Below are 25,340 nucleotides of genomic sequence, written 5' to 3'. Positions count from 1 at the left end.
TTTTTCCCAATTTGGTGATTTCACGACGCGAAAAATTCCCAATGGCATGGGAACCGGACCCGTTCCCAATTGGGTGAAAAAAATCACTGTACAAATAAGGCCAGAATTTTTTTAATAAAATTATTTTCGGACCCGCGGACTCTAATTTTTGACGAAACCAAAAAAAAATTGAATCTCGATTTTTTTCGGATGCCAAAAGGTGGCTTTTAAACACGAAACGGGTGCCGGGTTTAAGAAAACGTTCAATTGTGCTGGAATTTACCAAAAACTATGCCATGATTGTTTGTTCAAGAACGCTACAACACTTTCACCAGCAAAGTCTGCTAACTCCATTCTATACATAGATGGTGACGTCACTACGTTATTGTCGATATGACCGGTGTGTACACAATATTAACTCAATAATTATGCAACCGTCAAATGAAATCCTAAATAGAATCGATTTGTAAGTAAATATTTTATTATTTCTTTACCATTTTATAAAATTGATAGTATTAAAATGACTCAAAATTATTATTGAAAGCAATAAGAAAAGAACGATTTTAATTCAACAGGTGCCCGGAATGCGAAACCCATTTACGCTTATTAACATTAAATCTTCAATATTTTACGCACAAATAAGGTAATATTTAGAATAAAATTGTATGTGTTGTTTAATGCAGTTGTAGTGAAGAATTTGTGCATATAATACGTGTTTTTTCGTTATTTTCCATGGGTGGGAAATGGGTACGAAACTTCGGTTTTGTTCCGGACTGGTTCGTACTAAAAGTTCAAACATCGCAAAATCAACATTTTTTAAAACGATTTCAAACCATAAATGTCCAAATAAAATTAATTATTTGAAATAGTTTTTTCTTATTTTTTCAGGTTAAATATGTGCAGTTGTATCCAAAATGAAATTCCCTGGTCCAACATGTCAGGCACTTGGCATCCGCTGTGAAGATGTAAGAAAAAGAACATTGCAAAAACTTGACTCTTTGAACAATGGGTTATTGATGGAAATATACTAATTTTGCAGAAAAGAAAAGCAGGAGTGTTTGTATGGTCTATCAGAGAGGATACACAGACTGTAGAGAGAGTTAATTCTTGATGTTTTCGACCTGCCAGAGTGCATTACCTCAGGACACCAGTGTTTTTTTTCCAAATTATGAACATTATGACATATTGTTCAATCTCTAGAAGAAATTGTTCTTTTAAACAACACATGTATTGCAAGTAACATTGCTGTTGTTTAATACATTTAAGAGCAAAAGGGTTTTATTATGTTGTTTTTGTATTTGTCTGCGGTATTGATTTTTATTGGACAATAAACTATTAAATGTTTCTTTTAAACCTCAACAGCTTATTTGTTGTTTGTTGAGATAAAGTATTTTTAATGCAAAAAATGGATTCTTTGTGAAAAAAATACATAGAGATGGCAAGTTTCAACCGAATGAGACAATTAAAACAAAAAAATTAATTCAAATGAAATCAAAAAAAGTTATTTTGGTCCACGCACTAAGTCCGAAAAACGCACAGGTACTATGATTAAAATGCTCAGCACAAAAAATTCACCAAAAAGTAAATTTTGGACAAGTGAAAAAATTGCATAACATTTGAACCAGTTAAGATATTTTTAAAATTCAAACTGCTTTAAAAACTGCAAATCAAGACCTACAGTCTGATTATGATCATTTAGCAAATCAACATGTTTGAAAAAAAATCACTGCGGTTGCTTAGTAAAAAGAACTTCATACCATAACATTTTTCAAATGAGTGCATATTTGGTCACCCATTTTTTTTTTCCACCTCCTCCTACCAGACACTTTTAGGAAAAAAATCCGAAAATCATTTTATCAAAAAATTCTGGCCTAAGGGAAAGAAGTAACCCCAAGGTGATGCCAGTTTTGACCTAAGGTAACAATAAAGTAATTGGATAAGTAATCGGTAATACCTCTCTACTTAAGCAATAACAGTCAATTGAATGCTGGTTTTTATATTCAGAGAAAAATATTTAAGACGTTATATAAATGTTAACTCACCAATTTTAACCCGTCCTCTCTCTGGACCCTCTCCCATAACCAAAATATTTGCAGGCTTCTGAAAAATAAAGCAAAAATACACTTTCATGTCATGATATCAAACATAATCGGTTTTCATTGTTATAGGAAGTACTCAGAACAAATAAATGCACACTGGCCTGTTTGTCAAATCATCTGACATTATATGAACAACAAATACAGCAATAACTAACAAGCAAATTCGTTGAATTGATATCCCCCGCCAATATGCTTCTGGACACTGATACCATATTTCAATGAAATCCGCCAAAGCACTTTAAAGATATGGCTCTGGACACACAAAAAAGAATTTTTTCAAGATACAAAGATCCATTACTCTGTTATTATCAGATGGTGTACAATGCCATTTGGTGTGCATCATCCTATTATCCATATATATATACTCATACCAAGTTTCAATGAAATCCGCCAAAGCACTTCCAATATATGGCTCCGAATGGACGGAAAGACGGACGGACGGAAGGACGGACAACGCCAAAACAATATCCCTCCGCCTATGGCGGGGGATAAAAAGATCCATACAAGATACCTTTACAACTACTGCACACTATGCCTTAAAAATGTTGGGTTTTGTTTAGTAAAAATGACTTTAAGATCATCAGACCGCAAAACAATTTTTTTTGTCTTCATAGCCTAGTTGGCTATACAACTTACAAAATGCCATAGCAATTTTTCATTGCCAACTAATTTTTCCTTTTTACAAAGACAATTAGGGGTTTGAGTGGTAACAAATCAATAGTGTTGAGACGTCTATTCCATTCTTAATATCTTACCTATTTACATGTGTTCTAAGAGTTCTACAGAGTATTGTGTTATCTTATTTTTATTGTTTTTTAAGTTTCATCTGAGTCATAATTATCATGTCATCATCTGGCAAATAGTAAAGTCTAAACGAGAGCTGTCAGAAGACAGCGCGCTCGACTATTCGAGTGCTTGACAGTATAACGTAAGCCATCATGGGAAAAATGTTCATATTCAATAAGGTCAAGGTAATTTAGTCATATTCTAAATGGAAGAGGACCATAATTGAAACATATTGATCGCTTATGTTTTAAAGAAGTTGTACTTTATAGACAATATTATTATAGACAATTCTGAGTCCACAATATATTGAACATTTGTAAGGACATATTACAAAGTAATCAGATTTTATTTCAAGTTTGATAGCAATAGCTTGTGTGGGATGGTCCTTACAAAATGAAATAAATAAATATTTGTGGTTTTATTACAATGTTTAAAAAAAATCTTTTTGGGTGGGGGTGGGGTGGGGGTGGAGAGGGGGGTATAGGGGTATAATGTGGAGGGGATGGTCATTTATTAGATTATTTTTCAAAAATAAGAAATAAAAAGGGGAAAAAAAATGGGGGGGGGGATTCCGGGGTTGGGATGGGGGATGATTTAGATGCAGTCCATTGTGGTATGTCAGGTAAGTGTTGTTTTGTCAAATATGAATTAAATCTGATCATAAATAAAGAAGTTATGGCAGTTTAAGCAAATTTTATTAATTTGACCATGAGAGTCAATGTCACTCAAAGGTCAAGGTCAAATTCAACTTGCCAGGTACAGTACCCTCATGATAAAAATAAAGTATTTGAAGTTTGAAAGCAATAGCCTTGATACTGTAGAAGTAAAGTGGATCTAAACACAAAATTTAATAAAATATTCAAAGTGACTAAGTAAAAAAAGGGCCATAATTCCATTAAAATGCCAACAAGAGTTATGCAACTTTTCCAGTACAGTCCCCTTATGATAGTTAGCGAGTGTTCCAAGTCTGAAAGCAATTATAGCTATGATACTTTAGGAGTATAATGGACCAAAACACAAAACTTAATCAAATGTTCAATTATCTAAGTATAAAAGGGGCCATAATTCTGTCAAAATGTCAGTCAGAGTAACATAACTTTGCCTGCACAGTCCCCTTATTATAGTTAGTAAGTATGTTAGTAAATATGAAAGCAACGGCTTTGATACTTTAGGAATAAAGTGGAGCTAAACACAAAACTTAACCAAATTTTCAATTTTCTATCTGAAAAAAGGGCCATAATCCTTACAAAGTACTTGATAAAGTTGTCTGCTATTGTTTATAGATTGGGGTCATGCTGGTAAAGAAGTATGCAAAATATGAAAGCAATATGCAAAGGGACATAGAAAATATGTGAGGTGGTACGCAAACTTTAACATAGATTTATCAATAATATGCATATTTTAAGTGAAAAAAGGGCCATAATTCTTACAAAATGCTTGAAACAGTTGTCTGCTCTTGTTTTTAGATTGGGTTCATGTTGATAAAGAAGTATGCAAAATATAAAAGCAATATGTCAAGGGACATTGAAAATATTTGAGGTGGTACACAAACTTCAACATTGTCCAACGGTAATGCCAACGCCGGGGTGAGTAGGATAGCTCCACTATATATATATATATATATATATATATATATATATATATATATATATAAATATAGTCGAGCTAAAAACTACATCATGATCCATTTGAATTTGATAACCGCGAGCCGGACTTAACATATCTAAGGGAGATAAATAAGAGTAGAAAAATACTCAGCTGATCCTTTATAAAGCTTTAAGAGATGGGCTCTCTACAGAAGAGTGCCAGGACCAAGGCCTTCAAGAATCTGTACTGGTTGATGAATCAGGAAATTCCTCAAAAAAAACAAAAAACAGCCGTTCTGGCAGGAAATCCTGACCCCCGAAATCGAGTGAACAATTTACAAATTGTGTTCTTTTAAGACTGCGAGAGAAGCTTTTGCACAATGAAAAGGGTAAAAACTGACCATCGTGCTTGTCTGAAGTATGACGTTTTCAATGCTCTGATAATGGTCAGCACAGAAGGACCAGACATTGGGTCAGTGGACTTCGTATGAATGGTGTATGCCTGGCTCAATGAGAAGCCATGTTTTTCTTAACATTTTTTACCTGTATTCTTTTGTGAAAGCATGTAATATTGTGGAAAACATAAAATAAAATGTGTTTTAAAAGCTGCAAAGTAGTGTAGATTTTAATTAAGAACATGTAGAAAACAAGAGATGTGTTTGTCAGAAACACAATGCCCCCTAATGAGCCGCTTTGAAGCCGTATATTTGACCTTTGACCTTGAAAGATGACCTTGACCTTTCACTACTCAAAATGTGCAGCTCCATGAGATACACATGCATGCCAAATAACAAGTTGCTATCTTCAATATTGCAATAGTTATGACCAGAGCTACAGATAAGCTGCGTATTTGCGTAAATACGCAATAAAAAATACGCAGATACGCAATTTTTTCAAAATCTTAGCGTACCGGTACACAAAACAAAGCGCCAATACCTAATTCGAGCCGCCTTCTATGCGTAATGAAAAATCCCGTTTTGGTTTGGCCGTTTTGACTCAAGTCTTAATCGACAAGCGCCTGTTTTATATTGTAACGTATTTCCCCAAGCATTTAGATGATAACACTCACGAGTCAAACAAAATGACGTCTCGAGGCAGACGGAAAGTTCCGCAAAAATACAAAAAACCCGTATAAATTCCTTTGTCGCGGTAAATAAATTTGATGGCGAAAAAATGCAATGGGTATTGTTAATGACCTTATTAATTCCATGTTTTGTTTCGTGACATCTGCGGAAGTATTGTAGATGAACTTGTTGATGGGGTTTCCAAACCGAAAGAACTGGCCCATACCGGAACAAAAACAAGTAGAACAAGAAACCGTCGGAGACGGGTGATGCTCCCCAAATGTTTTTTTTGTCACAATATTGCACTTTATATTCAGATAAAAGGAAACGTCTTGAGGGGCATAAATTTGGACAAAATAATACAATGGATGGTTTAGCAACTTAAAAATGTCAAAGGGCCATAACTCTCTAAATAAATCATCTAACCAGAACCCACAAATAACATGTGCATCTCCTCAAGGAAGTTATGCTTCCAATAAAGCTTCATTGAATTCCAGTCAGTAGTTGGGGAGAAATAGCCCGGACAAGAATTGCACTATATGCACAGTTTATAGAAAATTTCAAAGGGCCATAACTCTGTGAAAAATCATGCGACCATAACCGGCTGATAATATGCACATCTCCTCTTGGTAGTGAAGCTTCCCATAAAGTTTCATTGAATTCCTGTAATATGTTGCTGAGAAATAACTCGGACAAGAATTGCACTATATGTACAATGAAAAATTTCAAAGGGCCATAACTCTGTGAAAAATCATCCTACGAGAACAGGCTGATAATATGCACATCTCCTCTTGGTAGTGAAGCTTCCCATAAAGTTTCATTGAATTCCCTTAATAAGTTGCTGAGAAATAGCTCGGACAAGAATTGCACTATATGTACAATGGAAAATTTCAAAGGGCCATAACTCTGTGAAAAAGCATCCAACCAAAACCGGCTGATAATATGCACATGTTCTCTTGGTAGTGAAGCTTCCCATAAAGTTTCATTGAATTCAGGTCATTAGTTGCTGAGAAATAGCCCGGACAAGAATTGCACTATATGTACAGTTAATGGAAAATTTCAAAGGGCCATAACTCTGTGAAAAATCATCCGACCAGAACCGGCTGATAATATGCACATCTCCTCTTGGTAGTGAAGCTTCCCATAAAGTTTAACTGAATGCCGGTCATTAACTGCTGAGAAATAGCAAGGACAAGAATTGCACTATATGTACAGTTAATGGAAAATTTCAAAAGGCCATAACTCTGTGAAAAATCATCCAACCGGAACCCGCTGATAATATGCACATCTCCTTTTGGTAGTGAAGCTTCTCATAAAGTTTTATTGAATTCTGGTCATTAGTTGCTGAGAAATAGCCCGGACAAAAACTGTGCACGGACACACGGACAGACGGACAGACGAAGCGGCGACTATATGCTGCCCCCAAATTTTTTGGGGGAGCATAAAAACATTCGATGAGTGGGTTGAAAAATTCCCTTGGCTTCAGATTGTTGAATCTGGTACCAGTTATAAACTTGTTTGTAAACTTTGCAAAGAGAAAAAAGACTCCATGAAATTGTCAAGTGTTTGGGCATATGACGGATCCCCTAACATTCAGATATCCAGTGTAGTAAGGCATAATGATAGCATTGAGCACAGAAATGTTGTCAACTCTGAAGTGAAGCAGGCAGCAATAGACTGCTCAAGTGATCGGGTGAGGCCGAGGAGCCTCAGATCAAGGTTTCACCTGAAGACACGAAATTGTTCAACACTGTCTATTTTGAAGCCAAATCAGAAAATCCAACAAAATTAATGGACTGCTTCAGTTACAGGAAACAAATGGTGTTGACATTAAATATAAGAATCTCAGTTGGGATACCATTACTGAAATTCAAAAATCTGTTGCACATGTTTTGAAGTCGGATGTTGTGAAAAACATTAAAAGCTCTGGTTTTTATGGATTAATGCTTGATGAAAGCACAGACATAACAGTTGAAAAGAGATTTTCAGTATGCATACGATATGTGATGAATGGCACACCAGTTACTCATTTTCTGTGCAATTTACCTATTGAAGATGGATGTGCTCACACAATTGTGAATTGTGTTGTTCATTGTCTTAAAGAATTGGACATTCCACCTTCATCATGCTCATCCTTGTCTACAGATGGTGCAGCAGTGATGATGGGGAAAAAAACAGGTGTTGGAGTTCAACCGAAAGCAAAGTACGCTCCTTTTTGCATTCAAACACATTGTGCTGTTCACAGACTGAATTTAGCATGTTCTGATGCCATAAAATAAGATGATTACATGAAAAAGTTCAAAGCAAAATTCAGCGCACTGTACGTTTTCATTAGTAAACAAACACTTAAAAATGCCCAAAAACTTTTAGATGAAGCTGAGCTTACAATTAAGGAGGTATACTTTGTTCGATGGCTAGGCCTAAAAAATGCTGTGGAGGCTGTGTACGAGTCCTATGCTTTAGTTCTTGCTACATTGAGTCAGTTCACGGAAGACAAAAATGCTGTGGCTAAAGGCCTCTTCAAATATTTTAACTCGCACAAGGTAGCCCTCATTACAGCACTCGTTTTGGATGTACACACTGAACTTGCAATCCTATTCTGTAAACTGCAGGAGAAGAATTTTCTGTTGAGTCAACTTAGGCCATTAGTTGATGGCACCATTGCCGAACTAAAAGACATGAAAACTAACGATGGACACTTTTTGAAAGAAATGAAACCAAGAATAATTGTTCAAAATGGTGATGCAATGCTATGTGGGGAAAAGTTGTCATATTCGGCCAATATGAACTCTGAAATAGAGAATGTCAGATTGAGCTATATCGATTCAAGTTTTTGAACCAATGACTGTGTTGAGCTTTAATGACTCTGATGAAGCACTTGAGCGCCTAGGAGCCTTCTATGGAACTGAGAAAACTGTCACCATTGAACATGGAAACCTGATTGAAGGGTTAAACCGAGAAGAAAAGCAAAAACCACCATTGATAGATTTTGAGAAATTGAAACAAGAATGGCCCAGACTTAGAGGCATGATTTGTGGTGCATACTCAAAATATACAACTCAACATCTGTGCAAATGTATTATTCTGCTCCACAATGACATTCTGCCAAACTTTGCCAAATTTGCATTTGTGACTCTCTGCATTGAACTGGAAAGGAGTTTTAGTACACAGAACAGGCTAAAAACCAAATACAGGTCTTCTCTGAGTGCAGAAAAGCTCAACACTTTGATCACTATCTGCATGATGGGACCAGACCAAGGCCTCATGGACATGACACCTTGTATTTAGCACTGGCAGCAGAAAAAGCGCCTAAAAAGAAGGCTGTTTGCCGAATACAAACCCAGAGCCACTGCTAAGAACGCTAAGAAAGTGTAAAAATAACTATGATTTACTGACTACAACTTGTTTATGCAGTCCAACCCCTCTTAAGCAGCCAGTCAAGGGAAACTGCCAAATTGGCTGCTTAAGCGGGTAGGCCTCTTAAGAGGGGGTTGGGTCATAGTGTGTCTGGAGTTGATGAGTGCATGGCCAACTGTTCAATTTTTGTATAAACAAAATGGTAAATATGTGTACATATACTAAACAAAGTATAGACTTAAAATAATGTTATTTCTTCCTTTCTAAAATCAGCTATCAAATAAAATTTTCATTAAAAAAAAAAAATCATCTTTCTAATTATCATCAATATCATCATCATCATCAGAATCAAGTCAATGAAAAAGAATCATTCTCATGATTCATTGTTTACACAATCTGCGTTGTAAGGCCCCAATGCACTTAAGATGGGAACAGTTGTGAATCAGTTATGCGTGAATAAACGGTCGCATATTGCTTTTAACCCGATAACCCGATAATCCGCTAATTAATTGCAATTTGCAAACTGGCTGTCAAAATGTTTATCACACATTACGCTTCAGTACTACAGTGCCTAAACCGCAGACTGGAAGTAAGTATCGATTGTATCGCGGTTGCGTCGGTGTAATTCTGGCAATGTACATGACTGACTAACTCGCGCGAGACCACTTATATGGGGGAAATTTAACATTTGGGATGCAAAATTGCTGGCCGCTGGCCGGAGAAACGGGGTAACCGCTTAATAGGGGTGCATTATATAGTGTTTATCGACGGTCGCGGCACAGACCGGCCGCCTACACGGGGCGACCGGCGATGAGGGGTGACCGGAAGTAGGGGTTAAATACTGTATTAGTTTTATTCAGTTAAGAACAGTTACTGTTGAAACAACACAAGGAATGTGATTTAACATTGCACAAGGAATGTGCTATTGTTTGTTAAATTGTTATAATGAGCAAATGACTGTTTTGTCACAGAAAGATGGAACAACCTATACTTCAATTGAATACATAACTATGTGTAGGTAAGTTTTTGAGAAGCTAAATGAATGTTTTATTGCAATTACCCTATTCAATTCTTTGTTTTGTTACAAATACCCAATTATTTTTATTATGAGCGGGTATCCATACTTTTGGATACCGAATCACTTTATTCATTACACAATTCATACTTATTTTGAAGGGTATCACAGAATTACCCAAAAAAGCTTATCTGTAGCTCTGGTTCACGCCGGGTATGCGAATACTTCGTTGACGGATGGCACTTCACTAACAGAGAACAACAAAAGCCACACGCGTGAGGTGAGTTATTCAGCTTTTTTGTATTTATGTTCTGTTTATTTGGTTTTTAGACACAGAACATTGTTTGGGTGATTAATGGTTTAGCACTTCGTATTGCGAAGAAAGAAATTCGCGGAAAAACGGTGAATTATTAAAAAAAACGATAAAATTCCATCGATAATCAGCATGAATTGAATGATCAGTACATATTTTAACAAAATAAACATACTTGCAAATAAATCAAGAACGTGCTTACTATTCGAAATAAAAGATCAATATATCCAGTAATGTTACAACATGTTACATTTTAGTTTACTAATGTATTTGAGAAAATTCAAATGTTTTAAGAGTCGCATGCACATTTTTCATCTGCACTTCGTTTACCGATCATCTAAAAAACAATGGCACTTCGTTTCCCGACATCTAGACACTTTTTTACAGATATAACACACTCGTTTTTTGTGAATCAAAAATGCAGAATTCGCTGTGGAATACTGTTAAAGTAAGCAGGCAATAAATAAAAATATATGTACTTAGTACGCAAATAAAAAACGAATTACCGAAGCATGTTCTTATCCCTTTAACATATGATTATGATTTGGTACAAATGTGAAAGATAAATGTTAAACAAATTGGATATGTCCAATGAGTAAAATCTATATGACCATATATTTTAAATTACGTTCTAAACGGTTGATCTAAAGCATTTATCTTTATTTCCAAATGAAGGTACTAAGGCGATTTACTTATATATTAGATAGCATGTCATGAATAATCACTCTGCAACTGAGGAGCTGCGCCATGAGCGCATGATACGCCCGTCGTTCGCCAATGAAGTAGTAAGGTAATAAATAACCCTTTGAATCATTTTTTTACTTCAGTTTATTTGTATTTGAATACATGGTTTATTTTATAAGTACATGAGCATGGAGCGCCGTCTCCTTGACATTCATACCATATCTTTTTTTGAGTATATGTATGCATTTCTTTAGAGGATATGGAGTTGAAGTAAACCTGTTATAGATATTTTGACCAATAATAAAAGAGAAATGTAGATGGGTAAGTGGTAGTGTACAATCGGAATAGAAAAAAGCTCACCTTGTTCAATTTTTCAGGGATACTAAAAAAAAAAAAAAAAAAATCCATCGAAGGATATTTGAGCTACAGTAGGACATTCAATGAAATCACGAAATTTTGACGAACAAAGTCCCATAACTCTGGAACGACAATTCAGAATTCCGTCAAAAACGAAAGGGGATCAGGGTTTATCAATATTAAGATTGTGTTAAAATTTGAAGAAAATCTGTCAAAGGATATTTGACGTAGCGTACGACATTAACAGACGGACGGACGGACGGCTACGGTAGAACATTCAATGAAATCACGAAATTTTGACGAACAAAGTCCCATAACTCTGGAACGACAATTCAGAATTCCGTCAAAAACGAAAGGGGATCAGGGTTTATCAATATTAAGATTGTGTTGAAATTTGAAAAAAATCCATCGAAGGATATTTGAGCTACAGTAGGACATTCAATGAAATCACGAAATTTTGACGAACAAAGTCCCATAACTCTGGAACGACAATTCAGAATTCCGTCAAAAACGAAAGGGGATCAGGGTTTATCAATATTAAGATTGTGTTAAAATTTGAAGAAAATCTGTCAAAGGATATTTGACGTAGCGTACGACATTAACAGACGGACGGACGGACGGACAGACGGACGGACGGACGGACAGACGCGGGGTATACCATAATACGTCCCGTCATAGACGGGCGTATAAAAACTGCCTCTCAGAGATTAATATCAGCAGCGATGGAGGTCCGAAATTCTATTGGAACTTTTTGGCTCAATGCCAGTAAACGAAAATAGCAATAAAAGAACGGGCGGGGTCGATTTAATCACACGACAGTGGTGTTAAAAGTTATGCATACCCGTCTTTGTTTTTAATATAAACACAACACATGCTGCATATGAAGTTGCATATTAGTGACACAATTATTTATTACAGGATGAGTGAATCGGAGCTGGCCCGGCATGGCCCATGTTCAAACTTGGCCTAGACACCATCTTAATACAACTTCTTACCAAGTTTGGCAAATATTGGATGAACACTACTTGAATTAGAGAGCGGACACCATGCTGAATGTTTAAAACGCACTAAGTGACCCCGTGACCTAGTTTTTGACCCGTCATGACCAATACGGACCGACCGACAGACAGACCGACAGGCAGACAAGTTCTATCCTATATAGCACCCTAAACTTCGTTTGTGGGGGTATACTAAGTACTGACTCCATAATATGACATTTAAACATTTTATGTACGCATTCCTTTTTTCCAAAATCAGTTGTTTTTACGATTTTATTTTACCCGTGTTTCTTTAAACTCAACCAATACAGTGATTTATGGTCAGGTGAATCGCACTTCGAGCAAACGTTAGCGTTACGTAAAGGGAAGTGCTCCCTATAAGCAGGGCTCAAAATTAATGGAGTTTTACCATTCTCTTTTTAATTTTGTTGCTACGCATAGGTATCGTCTTGATGATGCGATTCAAATAAGCACAACCGACATAGGATTTTATGAAGAACGAATGTGTATTTGCCTCATCAAGACCCCTTCACTACCGTTATCTAGAGCCCTGCTATAAGTAAAATTAAACACGATTGTGTTGATCCGCATTATCCGTTGTATTTTTATTTCTCTGAATCTCAAGTTACCAATAAAAAACAAGTTCATTATGTACACATTTATTTAATAATAAATATTATCTTATTTGAAAATTGCAATTATAATAAACATAGTATAAATTAATAGTAATGTGATTTTTGAAAATTATATTTTCAAAATGTTTCGTATGAATAGCCGTAATATAAATAAATGCATTAAAGGTAGAAGATAAAACTCCGTTATTAGAGTGCCCGCTTTGTTGAAAGTCTCCGTAATCTGAAGTGCCCTTTATCGGTAAACAAAGTGCCTGCAACTTTATGTATGCCACCTATTACAACATGCACTATCTTTGTTTATATTTCATTGAATACTATCAAAATTTCAGTATTTGAAGCACAGTGATTACTCTACATGCTGGAATAGCAAACAATTTCTTGCAATAATTCTAAGTAGTTTTATTATGTTAAAATGTTTACCGTTCATCCAGTTTATGCTGTTTTCCGATCGAATTTTCTATTTTTTGGGCAAAACTGTACCATTCTTCCGTGAAATTGTGTATTCCCAATACAAAAGGATACACCATTTATCAACTCGACCACGTGTCTTGTCTTAAAAACTAATCTTTAGGATATAACTTTAAATAAAACAGAGGAACTTACCTCTCGCGCGTGGCGTTTGTTGTTCTCTGTTAGTGAAGTGCCATCCGTCAACGAAGTATTCGCATACCCGGCGTGTGGTTATGACCAAGGTTAAAGTTTATGACACATACAATGACAGACAGACACATACAATGACAGACAGACAGACAGACAAGCCAAAAACAATAAAACCCAAATCAATCGATCCGGGGGCATAATATAAAAGACATGCCCCTGTGCCTGACCAAAATCCTTGGGCAATTCCTGTTGATGATTTAAAGTTATTTACTATAGAAGTCTACATAAATTATGTGACTTATGTTGCTTGGCCAATTCTGTGCCTTGCTGCATTTTTTTTAAACAAACTTAGTTCAGCCCACTATAGGCTGTTACAAACCAAACATTAAACCCTGACTGTTGCAGATTTAGAGAAGAATTTTTTCTTTTTCATTGATCTATTTTTAGCTCAGGTGACCTATTAATGGAGCAGAACAATTTAACAAGAGGGCCTGAAAGGCCCAAAGTCGCTCACCTGAGATAAAAAGAAATGACCTGTTCTTTGCAGCCAAAGATATCGATGGAACAAATGTTCTAACCAAGTTTCATAAAGAATGAACAACAAATGACCCCCTGTTTTTTTAACAGACCTGAACCATTTTCGAACTCTTCCAAGATATGGCCAAATTTCATGAAGATTGGGCAAAAAATGTGTCTTCTAGACTGTTCACATGTTTTCACTATATACTGAAGCGTTTCACCCGTCATACCGGCTATCAAATTAAAATGAAGTCAATAATTTTAATTATTATTTATTTATCACATACTGTGACAGGGAAAGCTACTTGGGCTCATCTGAGCCTTGCTTGAGGCACACAAAAAATCAACAACAATGTGACTAAACTATTTTTATTCTTTCCAAACATTCATCATTTATACTTAAGCAATAATGCAAACAATAACAAGGGACAAAATTGTCACAAAACCAGGTTTTCATTGTGAAAAAAAATCTGATTAAGGGAGACAACTCAAACTGAACTTTTGAAATGAACAAACAAAATTAACCCCCTTTGTAGGTTTGTTTCAAAATAAATCTATTTTAAATTGTGGTGACCTTGACATTGGAGATATTGACGTGATTCTTTCGTGCGACACACCGTCCCATGATGGTGAACAAATGTGCCAAATAATTGTAAAATCTCACAATGAATGACATAGTTATGGCCCAGACAAGCTCATTTATTGCCAATTTTGACCTTTGAACTCAAAGTGTGACCTTGACCTTGGAGATATCGACGTAATTATTTCGCGCGACACACCGTCCAATGATGGTGAACAAATGTGCCAAATGATTTTAAAATATGACAATGAACGACATAGTTATGGCCCGGACAAGCTTGTTCCGCCCGCCCGCCAGCCAGCCAGCCCGCCCGCATTCGCCAATCTAATAACCAGTTTTTTCCTTTGGAAAACCTGGTTAAAAACAACTCATATAGAAATACAGTTCATAAACTTTCAAAAGTTAATCATAGTTAAAACAAGGTTTCGAAAACAATTAAACACTTTCATGTCTAAACTTGGTCAACAGTTTGTGTTCAGTATGAGGCAAATGCCTGAATAAAGCACTAGGATAAACAAACACCCATGATCACTTTAATTGAATTCACTCACAAACTTCACTTTCACTAAACAAATAATTAAGAACTCACTTTCATTGTATTATTCACTTAAGTCTAATGTAAGACACTTAAAGAAAACAAACAGTTTAAATCCATTTCTTCGGCTTTGATTAATCACTTATAACTTGTGTTTATCACAACACACTAAGTCACTTTAATTAAAAGACTAGCTGAGATTTGTCATTTAATAAATTCACTTTATTCACTCATCACTTATTAAAAACACTTACTTGTTGTTGCATAAATTCACTAGGTCCTGGAGGCCGTTTCATCAATATTTACGATTTTTATAAAATCGTAAATTATGTATCGAGATTTATGTAGTCGTTTACGATTTTACATAAACTCTGTTTCATCAACGAAATCGAAAAGGCACCATACATAAAATACGACTACTTAAATATACGTATTTTGTAACCGATAAAACTAGTGACGCAGTCTGAAAAAAATTGCATGACATAATTTTCGCGCGTTCTGACAGCAGAGGAAAATATCGCATAACAATGCTAGTTGTGAACTGAAACAAAACCAAACAATTGAATATGTCGGCAACGACTATTCTTGTACACCGATGTGTGGAAGGCTACCATCTGCTGTTTGGCAGCCACTCTTATTGCGTAAGGAGGCAAAAAGGAGTTATTTTGAAACTGAAAGGCGACGGTTGAAATGTGAGTTGACAACTTGTTGGTCATGAACATGAATGTAGATTATTTATCCCATATTTTGTTATTCATGAATAAAAAATATATTGTTTAGAGTAAGTGTTTTGTTCTTTCTATGCAACAAGGCGACTGTGTTTTAGATCAATGAACAGTTTAACAATATTCATTTATTTAGGCCAAGGGAATTCAGGCTGAAAAAAACTTGAACAAGACATCATTCATTGAAAGTTTGTCATGTCAGCATTGTTTTGTTCAATTATCTAATATTTTATTTCAATAAGGTATTAGATTCACATGACAAAACATATAGACGAAACGGAATGAGTTAAGTTATGATGTCATATGTCAGAGTTCATGCTTGAATTATATTGTTTTTAAATGTTTAAATTTTCGTTCGGAATTAGGCGCTGTTCGGAATTATGAACACCCCCTCTACAGTACTTAAAAATGTCATATCAGTAGGAATGCTATTTGCCTGTCTTTATTATTATTAAATTGTCATCCACAATAATTTATTATAGTGATGATTTACAAGATGTAAATCAACCTAGATTTATTATGTTGTTGCTGCAAAACTGTGTCACATGTAACAATCACAAATATAGTTTTCATTTCTTTGTTTTTCCAGGAAACAAAATGTTATCACTGGCTGAAAGACCTGAACATGATGTACCAATTCAATGTACAGAGAACAAGGGTTGTCAAAACTCAAACAGAAGTTGCGTCACCCAACTGTGTTATATCAGAAAACAGAGAACAGAAGCCAGAAGCAACAAATAGTAATTATTAGTTTTTTCTATAATTATAGTAAAGCTGAATGCTTTTTATTTCCTAAAATAAAAATGCAACAATTTATTTTTTCTATTTTTTCCTTTTTCTCATTTTACTCTGTTATAAATGGGGATAAAGTATTGCTGCATTTTTTAAATAAACTTATTAACCGACTTGTATTTTTAAAAATTCTTTTTCAACATCGACATATTTGGAATTTGGAAAGAAGTAACTGGACTGTAGAGCATTAGTGTCACACACAAATTTTGAGTTTAAATTTAGAAAGCTTGATAAATATCACAATACATAAACTAACTTTCAGAATCAATGCTGTCTTATTATGACTGGTTTGTGTTATTTTTGACAACCACACTCGTCTGATACATGAAAGTGCCATATGTTGTGTTTAATACATAGTTTTGTTAAATGTATAAACTAGTAAATTTATTTACTTGCAGCCACATGTGAAGAATGTAGCAACAGTGTGACTAAAACTCGAGAGATGTTGATTTCGTCAAGGGAAAGAAATGCCATTCTGAGGGACATTAGCAAAAATCTAGAGGAGCTGCTTTCTCTTTAAACAAAATGAAATTTCAAATTGCTCAATTGTTTCTGGAACTTTTAATTGGTTTAACATGTGATAATGTTCAGTGATTCTATGAAGCTTATTATAACACATAATTAGCTCGGCGTTTTCGGAGAAAATCCGAGGTATTGTCATAGCCAGCTTGTTGTGTCGTCCGCGTTGTGCTAAAACCTTAACATTGGCACTAAAATCAAAGTGCTTCCACCTACAACTTTGAAACTTCATATGTAGATGCACCTTGATGAGTTCTACACGCCATACCCGTTTTGGGGTCACTAGGTCAAAGGTCAAGGTCACTGTGACCTCTAAAAAAAAAAATTCTGACAAGCTTTCATTTATTCAAAACTGTACCCTTAGCCGAGCGTGGCACCCGTTATGCGGTGCTCTTGTTGAGATATAAATTTTCATATGAATTACAACACCATGCCCTGTTGGTATATTGTACTTTCTAAATAAAAATAAATAAATGTGAATGTTCTTTATGTTTTATTCATTGAATACTAGTGTCATTGCAACTGTTATCAAAAACAGTAAACATTATTATGATAAAAATGTCTATGAAAATACAAAACAATTGCACAGGTAAACAACATATTTTAACGGTAGATGAAGACTTAATTATTGAACAGAGCATAATAAAAGGGGTATATTTAAGTAAATACATTTGGCAACGATCTTGTATACCGGTAAACTTCTAGTTTTTCATGACACTAACATCCATATTTATAGACAGCACACTTTATATAATTAAGTAAAAATAATTTTAAAAGCCCACTTTTTTTAATGTGGCTTTGAGAATTTTCAGTACAGAGAACACCAATTAGAGCTAACGGTCAGTGGGTAAAATATCACTTGAAAAATTGTTCATGGGGAAAAACACCTTCAGTATATATGATCTTTTCTGGAGCTCAGATAATTGTTAAATATTTAAGAGACCATTTCACGTTTTGTTAAATGTTTCAGCTTTGCAAATTTTCGTTAAGTTATGATATTTGTGATGAAACAGTAATACTGAACATTTACCATGCTCTAAAATATCCATAATATGCATCTTTTGACGATTAAAAAACCTGAAAATTTTAAAGCGTTGCAGCGTGATACAATTGAACAATTTCGAGAGTTTTGTTGTTGTCGTTATATTTTGTGACACGACGAGGATTGCTTATATAAATTATAAAATACATCACTCATTGTATGAGCACGGATGGCAGAGTGGTCTAAGTGTAAGACTTTTACTCCAGAGGTCAGTGGTTTGAGCCCAGTTGAGGGTTACTTTTTTTTCTTTCTTTAATTTTATTCTTGTTTTTTTACGGGAGCTTTTTAGATCCAATGTTTATATTTATCAATATAAAGCATTTAATGAAAAACTTTAATATCTGCCAAAAACTGTGAAAAGGTCCCTTGAAAAATTATTATTAAATCAAGCACTTGGTAATATCTAACACATAACTTATTTATTGGTACTCAGAACATTGGCATTTGTTTCTTTCACAAACCTATAACCTTGAAGTAAATATTAGCCAAATTATGCATACACAATTATAAAACATGCAAACATCAGCTTTTGTAACTAAAATATGGCTAGACCACCATGAATACCAATCCTTCCAAATCAGCGATGACACAACTTTAAGCCATTTGACTGAGAAGTATAGCCTGCCTATTCAGAGAAGACTCGAGCCATCTATCACTTAATAACATCAATAACTACATCAATTGTACCAATTTAAAACATTTTTATCAAACAGTTTGATCAGCTGCTGTCTCTTATTAAATGCTGCTCCCTGTACTGGTGTGTTGTTAATTACTTCCGGTTCCATCACGTCTCAAACCAAATCCTTTATCAGAGGAACGTTCAAGACACAGGTTATGCAGACGGCAGACGCATGGAAACAGTTGCTTGTTCACATCACTTATTGGGCTTGAAAGGCAAGCATCCATCAGTGACATGCTGACATCTAAAAAATAGAAAAAGTATTTCTTTAACATAGATATTTGTCTAAGTGACTAAATTGCGCTGATTCCACAGGCTTATTTGATTTCAATATTATGTATATATAATATATAGCCTACAAAACACAATATTTGTGTCTGTATTCACCATTAATGCTCAATTTAATTTAAATGCACTAGTAAACAAGAAATGTGTTTGTCAGAAACACTATGTCCCCTTCTGTGCCGCTTCGATTTAGTTTTTTTGACCTTTGACCTTGAAGGATGACCTTGACCTTTTACCACTCAAAAGCTCCATGAGATACACATGCATGCCAAATATGAAGTTGCTATCTTCAATATAGCAAAAGTTATTGCAAAATGTTAAAGTTGGCGCAAACAGACAGACAGACAGACAGACAGACACGGCAAAAACAATATGTCCCCAACTATAGTGGTGGGGGACATAAAAATACGTTCATACATAGGGGATAAGCAAAATGAATATTTAAGATTTAAAATAAAATGAATAAAAACATCAGTTTATTTAAACGGATTTTTTTTATGAAACATCACGTACATACACGCAAACAACCCTCATTTATAATAAAACTTAATTTACATATAAATTCAACAATTTGATAATTAAAGATGTACCTAATCAAGCTTTAGAAGTTACCTTTGATTTAAGACACAGTGAGGCACAAGAAAGAGATTGGCAACAATAGTTTATTTAAATACTGTGTGGTCAGTTGATCTCTGACTAATAAGACTTATATTTCACAATTTACACATCATGATATATTACCAAAATCTTGACCGTCTACATAGATGGTCATTTTAGGCCTGTTCCGCAGCATTGGAGGGATGAGGTAAAGGGGTCATCAGGTAAGTCCTTAACGGATACCCACTATCTCTCAGCAGATGACCCGCATCATTGTTGCTCTGATAGTGCTGTAAATTAAACTATTTTATTGAAAAGTTGCTTTGTCTATGATAAAACAGCAGTCCATAGGTAATGTTGTTGGATTAAGGATAGCATCTCAATAAGCTTCACCAACCTTGCTGAAGTATATTTTAGTTATCGTAGATTAAATAAATGTTACTTAAGACAATATTTCAAGATAATACAGATAGCTGCATTGGCTAATACGCATTAAAGAACAGAAGCCGGATTACACCATGCTCATGGTGTCGATTATGGTAGTTAATGATTTTTGCGCATGTACATAAATAATCATTATTTGATGTCAAAGATGATAAGCATAACGCTTAGTAAGTTGAACCTGTTATGGTATTTCTCTACTTTAATATCTAATTTAATGATAATGGAAATGAATTATAATACTGTATTTACATTTACCTCATGTTGACGTCAACAACAGCCTGCACATTAATGGCATGGAATCCTTCAGAGTAAAATCTCCCTTGCCATATACCTCAATGATGCCAAAATCTATAAAAAATAAAAAGAATGCATTTACATGAGAGTGCTCATGTTCTCATTACAAACACAAAAGAAGGGGACGAATGCATGAAAAGAAGTTAATTAAAAACAAGCCACATCAATATTTAGAAATAAAAACTTTGGATGGGGTGCACATTTATAGCACTGCAGAATTCAATTTAACAAATAATTAAATTTTACGCAAATGAAAACAATATAAAAACAATAATGGCGATTTTTCTGCAAATATTAAATACAAAAGGCACCATCTACTTTACTCATCCATACTATACACTTATTGAAGCTCGATTGTAGGCTCGGGTAGTACTAACACGTACCCTGGGTACTCTTAAGTATAATTACATGCACCTGGGTACGGTAAATATACTTAAACGTACCCGGGCGATATAAGACTGTACCCGAGTTGTATTCCAGCCCAAAATCAGATGTCGTAAAACGTGCTACCGATTACTGTAAAACGATATGGTTTATCTTCAACAAACTTCTTTAAAAAAAACTACATCAACATGCTTTTTGAGTATGAGTTTCGATGATATAGAGGCCATTTAACAGAAAATAGACATTAATGTGAACACAATTAATTTACAAAAATAGGCGACAACGACCGAAATTCCCGGGTATGTTTAAGTATATTTACCGTACCCGGGGTACATGTAAGTTTACTAAAGAGTACCCGGGGTACATGCAAGTAGTACCCGCGCCGACAATGACCAATCAAGCCTTTAATATTGAAAATACCAAACACAAACAGTATTTTGATGCCATATTGATTTTCATGAGAATGATGGTATTATCACCATTCAATTTATTTTGAGAAACCCGCTTAATAAACGTGTGATTTTCAACATCTTCGAGATTAAGAACTGTTCGATCACAACTTGTAGATGTACAAGTTCAACATTAGCGGGTGGGGTAAATAAGTCGTCATTTTTTGCCATCAATAAGTGCACGTCAACAAAGATTTTAATAAGTTAAACATAACTTATTTATAAAGCAACACAACGATGTAGGATAAACTTACAGTAATTATCATCGTAAGCTTCTATTCAGAAAAGATACAATGATTCATCCTTCAAATGTTTTGCTAAATCCAAGTCATGTGTTGTCAAATGCGATGTAAACAAAGGGTAACTACTCTAATGTTTTTGGGTTAAATTCTACTTATTTGCTGTTTGAAAATCCATTAAATTTTATTATTATAATTATTGAAGTCAGAGGTTTCTTCACCCTATTTACATACCTGCGTGACGGGATCAATATGAGATCGTCGGCAAGTGGGTGACCGATCAAAACCAACAAACGCTCTGCACCGCTCCTAGTAAGACGATATCTCAAAACAATATTTTCATTTCTTGTGTTTTCAAGAACAATTCTCTCCCTAAAAAGCCTTGGCATTGGTATTATTTGTCTCCTGTCATCGTCAACGAGAAAAATGACCGCAATTATGTTTATTTACGGGTGCTCTTACCCAGTCGTATATTTATGTATGAAATTTATGTAATTTTAATTTACGATTTGCTTGATGAAACGCGAATTCATTGAAACATTGTAATTTATGTAAATCGTAATTTATGTAAATTGTAATTTACAACTAGTCGTAAATCGTTAATGAAACGGCTCCCTGTTCTTTATTAAATCACTATCTTAATATTTTCACTTAGAGAAAAAAAAACTAAGTCACTTTGCCTTAGTTATAACTTAGTTAATAATCGCACTTAGTTAAAAGAACTAAACTAACTCCACTAACTTAACATTCCCAGTTAGTGAATTACAGTAAATCACTAATTCAATGGGAAAGGCCAACAATGTGCTAGTCCCCTGATTCTGAGGTGTAGCTGGCAAGGTTAACATCCAATCAAATGAGAGCACTGCTATGCTTAGTATCCAGGTAAAGATAAGCACTGACCAAAAGGGACCTAAATTTAATGAGAATGTTAAGAGGCACAGGTTTCGGATCAGATAAAAATAGCCTCTTAACACTCTACAAGTCCCTTATACGTCCAAAGCTAGATTATGGAGCCCAAATCTATGCATGTGCTAAGCCAAACGCCCTAAAAATGGTTGATGCCATTCAACACAAGGCCCTAAGGATAGCTCTGAGAGCCCTAAACTGTACACCGGGTGCACTGCTAGAGGAGGAGGCCGGTGTGTTACCTCTTGACTTGCGTAGAAAACAACAGTCCCTCAATTTCTGGGCCAGGGTTAAGTCTCGGCATGGTTCAAACCCCGTAAACAAACTTGTCGGGACTGGCACCTTCGTCAAGGGGAAAATACTTAAGCGTAAGCATGTCGCCCTACCTTTTGGTGCGAGTATTAGGACCCTGGTTGAGGATGCCGGTCTCGACAAGGTACATGTAGCAGACCTGAGGCCCTCCAAGGCCCCCCCCTGGACGCTTGGACCCATTGATGTTGACCTATCACTCTCTAATAAAATAACGAAAACTGACTTGCCACAACTCATCAAGTCAGAAGCTCTCTCTCTTATAGATAATATGTATGCTGAGCATCTAAAAATCTACACTGACGGCTCCAAATGCCCTAACTCTGGTTTGGTAGCCAACTCTTTTGTAATCCCTTCAAAAAAACATTAGTAAAACGCACAGGCTCAGCAACAATCTCTCTATTTTTACAGCAGAACTTTTGGCAATTAAATTCTCTCTGTGCTGGATATTGGTCAATAAACCTACTAAAACTGCTATTTTATCAGACTCAATGTCATCTCTTGAGTCCTTAAAAAACAGAAATAGCAGATCTAGGCCTGATATTCTAGCTAGCATTTTGGAACTTCATCAACAGTGCCTAGATAAATCTTTAAAGGTCACATTAGTATGGTGTCCAGCACATGTCAACATCAGTGGGAATGAACAGGCCGACAGGGGGGCCAAAGAGGGCCTCTTGAGGGGGGCTGTAGATGTTGGGGAACCCCTGGCACCTTCTGAGATCTACTCCCTGACAAAGAAATTTGTTTTGGGCGAGTGGAATCTCCGGACCGACAATTTGTCTTCCCGTCGACATACTTTTACTAGACCTGCGAAAACCCTCAGGCCGCCTGACAGATACTCAGCAAGCATTGTGCTTGACAGAGCCATCACGCGCCTGAGGATGGGAACCACCCTATTACCCGGTGGCGCAGGAAAGTATGTCCTCGGTATAGACCCTGCATGTCCTAGGTGCCAGGAACCTCTCACTGCGCCCCACATGCTGCTACACTGTCCTAACCATAAGGCGCAGAGGGACCACCTTGAAGCTGCATTGCACTCCCATGGACTAGTTTTTAACCTTACCAACGTGCTAGACCCCAAGGGAGCAGCTAGGGGCCCGGTCTTCTCTGCCCTCGCCAAATACTTACTAGATTGTCAGATAACTGACAAAATCTAGGTCATTGGGGGAGGGAGAGCAGCCAACACCCACCTAATTATACAGTCTTGTGACTGTTCTCTTTTAAAAATGTGTAATCTCTGCACAAACCTGATGTAATCAAATAATTGTGTTGGATTTGTGTCGCTTTTACACAACCTTTATTTTAGTTTTTAATGGGTCTATTGTTCTACCCCGCCCTTTCTAAATCAGGCCAATGGCATTGACCTGGTCTTCTTTATTTTAATACATTTTTTATGAGAGCATGACGTTAGTCCACCATTTACATTTTTCAGTTTTTTAATATAATCATATTTTATGGCATTTCTTATTACAAGAAAGGACGAGGCTGTCCAGTAACCTGGGATTGTTGGCTGCATTGCACCCCCTCCCTTCCTCTTTGACACCAAACCCTTTCCCCTTCAAACTCGAAGAACCATGTCGGACTGGAGTGCACGGTGCAGGGCCTTATACCATTATAAACACCTATTTAGCCCTATCTAGGACAAAGTATTGTCAACCTTGCTGAAAGTACTAATCTTGTACCTTGGAGCACATTAAGGATTATTATAACTGCTATCTTGTGTAGCAATTTCCTTATTTTTGTGAAAACTGCTATTTTATATAGCAAATTGCCTTTATTTTATTATTATTGCATTAACTCATGTTAAAATTGCTACTTTTATAGCAAATATCCTAATTTTTTTATATTAAATTGCTATTTTATATAGCAAATTGCCTCGGTTTTACTGTCTAATTGTCATTTGGATACCATATAAGGTACTTTAGTATTATTTCCTACAATGTTATCATCAGTATACTAATAATATTGGATAGATTAGAGCTTTTTGGGTTTATCTTAACGTATCTAGGTAATATTTGGTCTTTTTACCATTTTACATTTCATCATTATCAATTTTCCTTCAATAGTATACAAACTATTTTTCATTTACCGTGCACTCCCTCTGGTTCAGGGGAAACAACCATTGTAGACTTCATCATCACAATTATCTCCCTTAGTACAACTGAGTGACACCACCCCTGCTGGCTCTTCTTTTCCCCCACCCATATCGGCCTACACTTCCATAAAATCTCTCCTTCTTTCAACCCTCCAGGGTGGCAACATGTATTTTAAATATATATATGCATATAGTCCTGTACATATTGTAAATAATGTACATCTTGTACAAATTTAGCTGTCTTTGTCTTATTTTTAACTGTAAAGTACATTGTCTTACCCTTAATTTTTATGTGGCCCTATGAAGGTGACCGTTTGGAGACACGTAAGTTATTGCCCTTAACATATAAGGGTTTATTACTAAACCCACTTTTAAATATTGTTTTAATGCCACTCTGGGGGGATCTCTCTTTTCCATAGCCCAATCCTCCTTAAGTTCCATACAGACAGGGTCTTATGTTGGAGCATTACGGCT

General features: G+C 35.6%; 1 protein-coding gene and 1 long non-coding RNA gene across 7 annotated transcripts in view; both read right to left on the bottom strand.

Moving 5' to 3' along the window:
• The window catches only part of LOC127876286 (cyclin-dependent kinase 8-like), a 104,936-nt gene that overhangs the window by 62,567 nt on the left and 17,029 nt on the right, over positions 1–25,340 (bottom strand). For all 5 annotated transcript variants that reach the window (XM_052421409.1, XM_052421407.1, XM_052421410.1 and 2 more), the window contains one exon: positions 2,022–2,079. In XM_052421409.1, the coding sequence (XP_052277369.1) occupies positions 2,022–2,079 (58 nt within the window). The remainder of the gene's footprint in view (positions 1–2,021; positions 2,080–25,340) is intronic.
• On the bottom strand, positions 17,620–22,434 carry LOC127876313 (uncharacterized). 2 transcript variants are annotated; one of them, XR_008047785.1, is made up of 4 exons: positions 21,791–22,434; positions 20,446–20,538; positions 19,891–20,036; positions 17,620–19,108 (listed from the first exon to the last, which is right to left on the bottom strand). It is a non-coding gene; the product is annotated as an uncharacterized LOC127876313 (long non-coding RNA). The 2 variants fall into 2 exon arrangements; XR_008047784.1 differs by lacking the exon at positions 21,791–22,434 and adding an exon at positions 21,572–21,695.

The sequence above is a fragment of the Dreissena polymorpha genome, chromosome 4 (genome assembly GCF_020536995.1).
Source record: "Dreissena polymorpha isolate Duluth1 chromosome 4, UMN_Dpol_1.0, whole genome shotgun sequence".
NCBI classification, from domain to species: domain Eukaryota; kingdom Metazoa; phylum Mollusca; class Bivalvia; order Myida; family Dreissenidae; genus Dreissena; species Dreissena polymorpha.
Note: the sequence above shows the minus strand (reverse complement) of the source record. Positions and strands in the feature narration are given on the sequence as shown.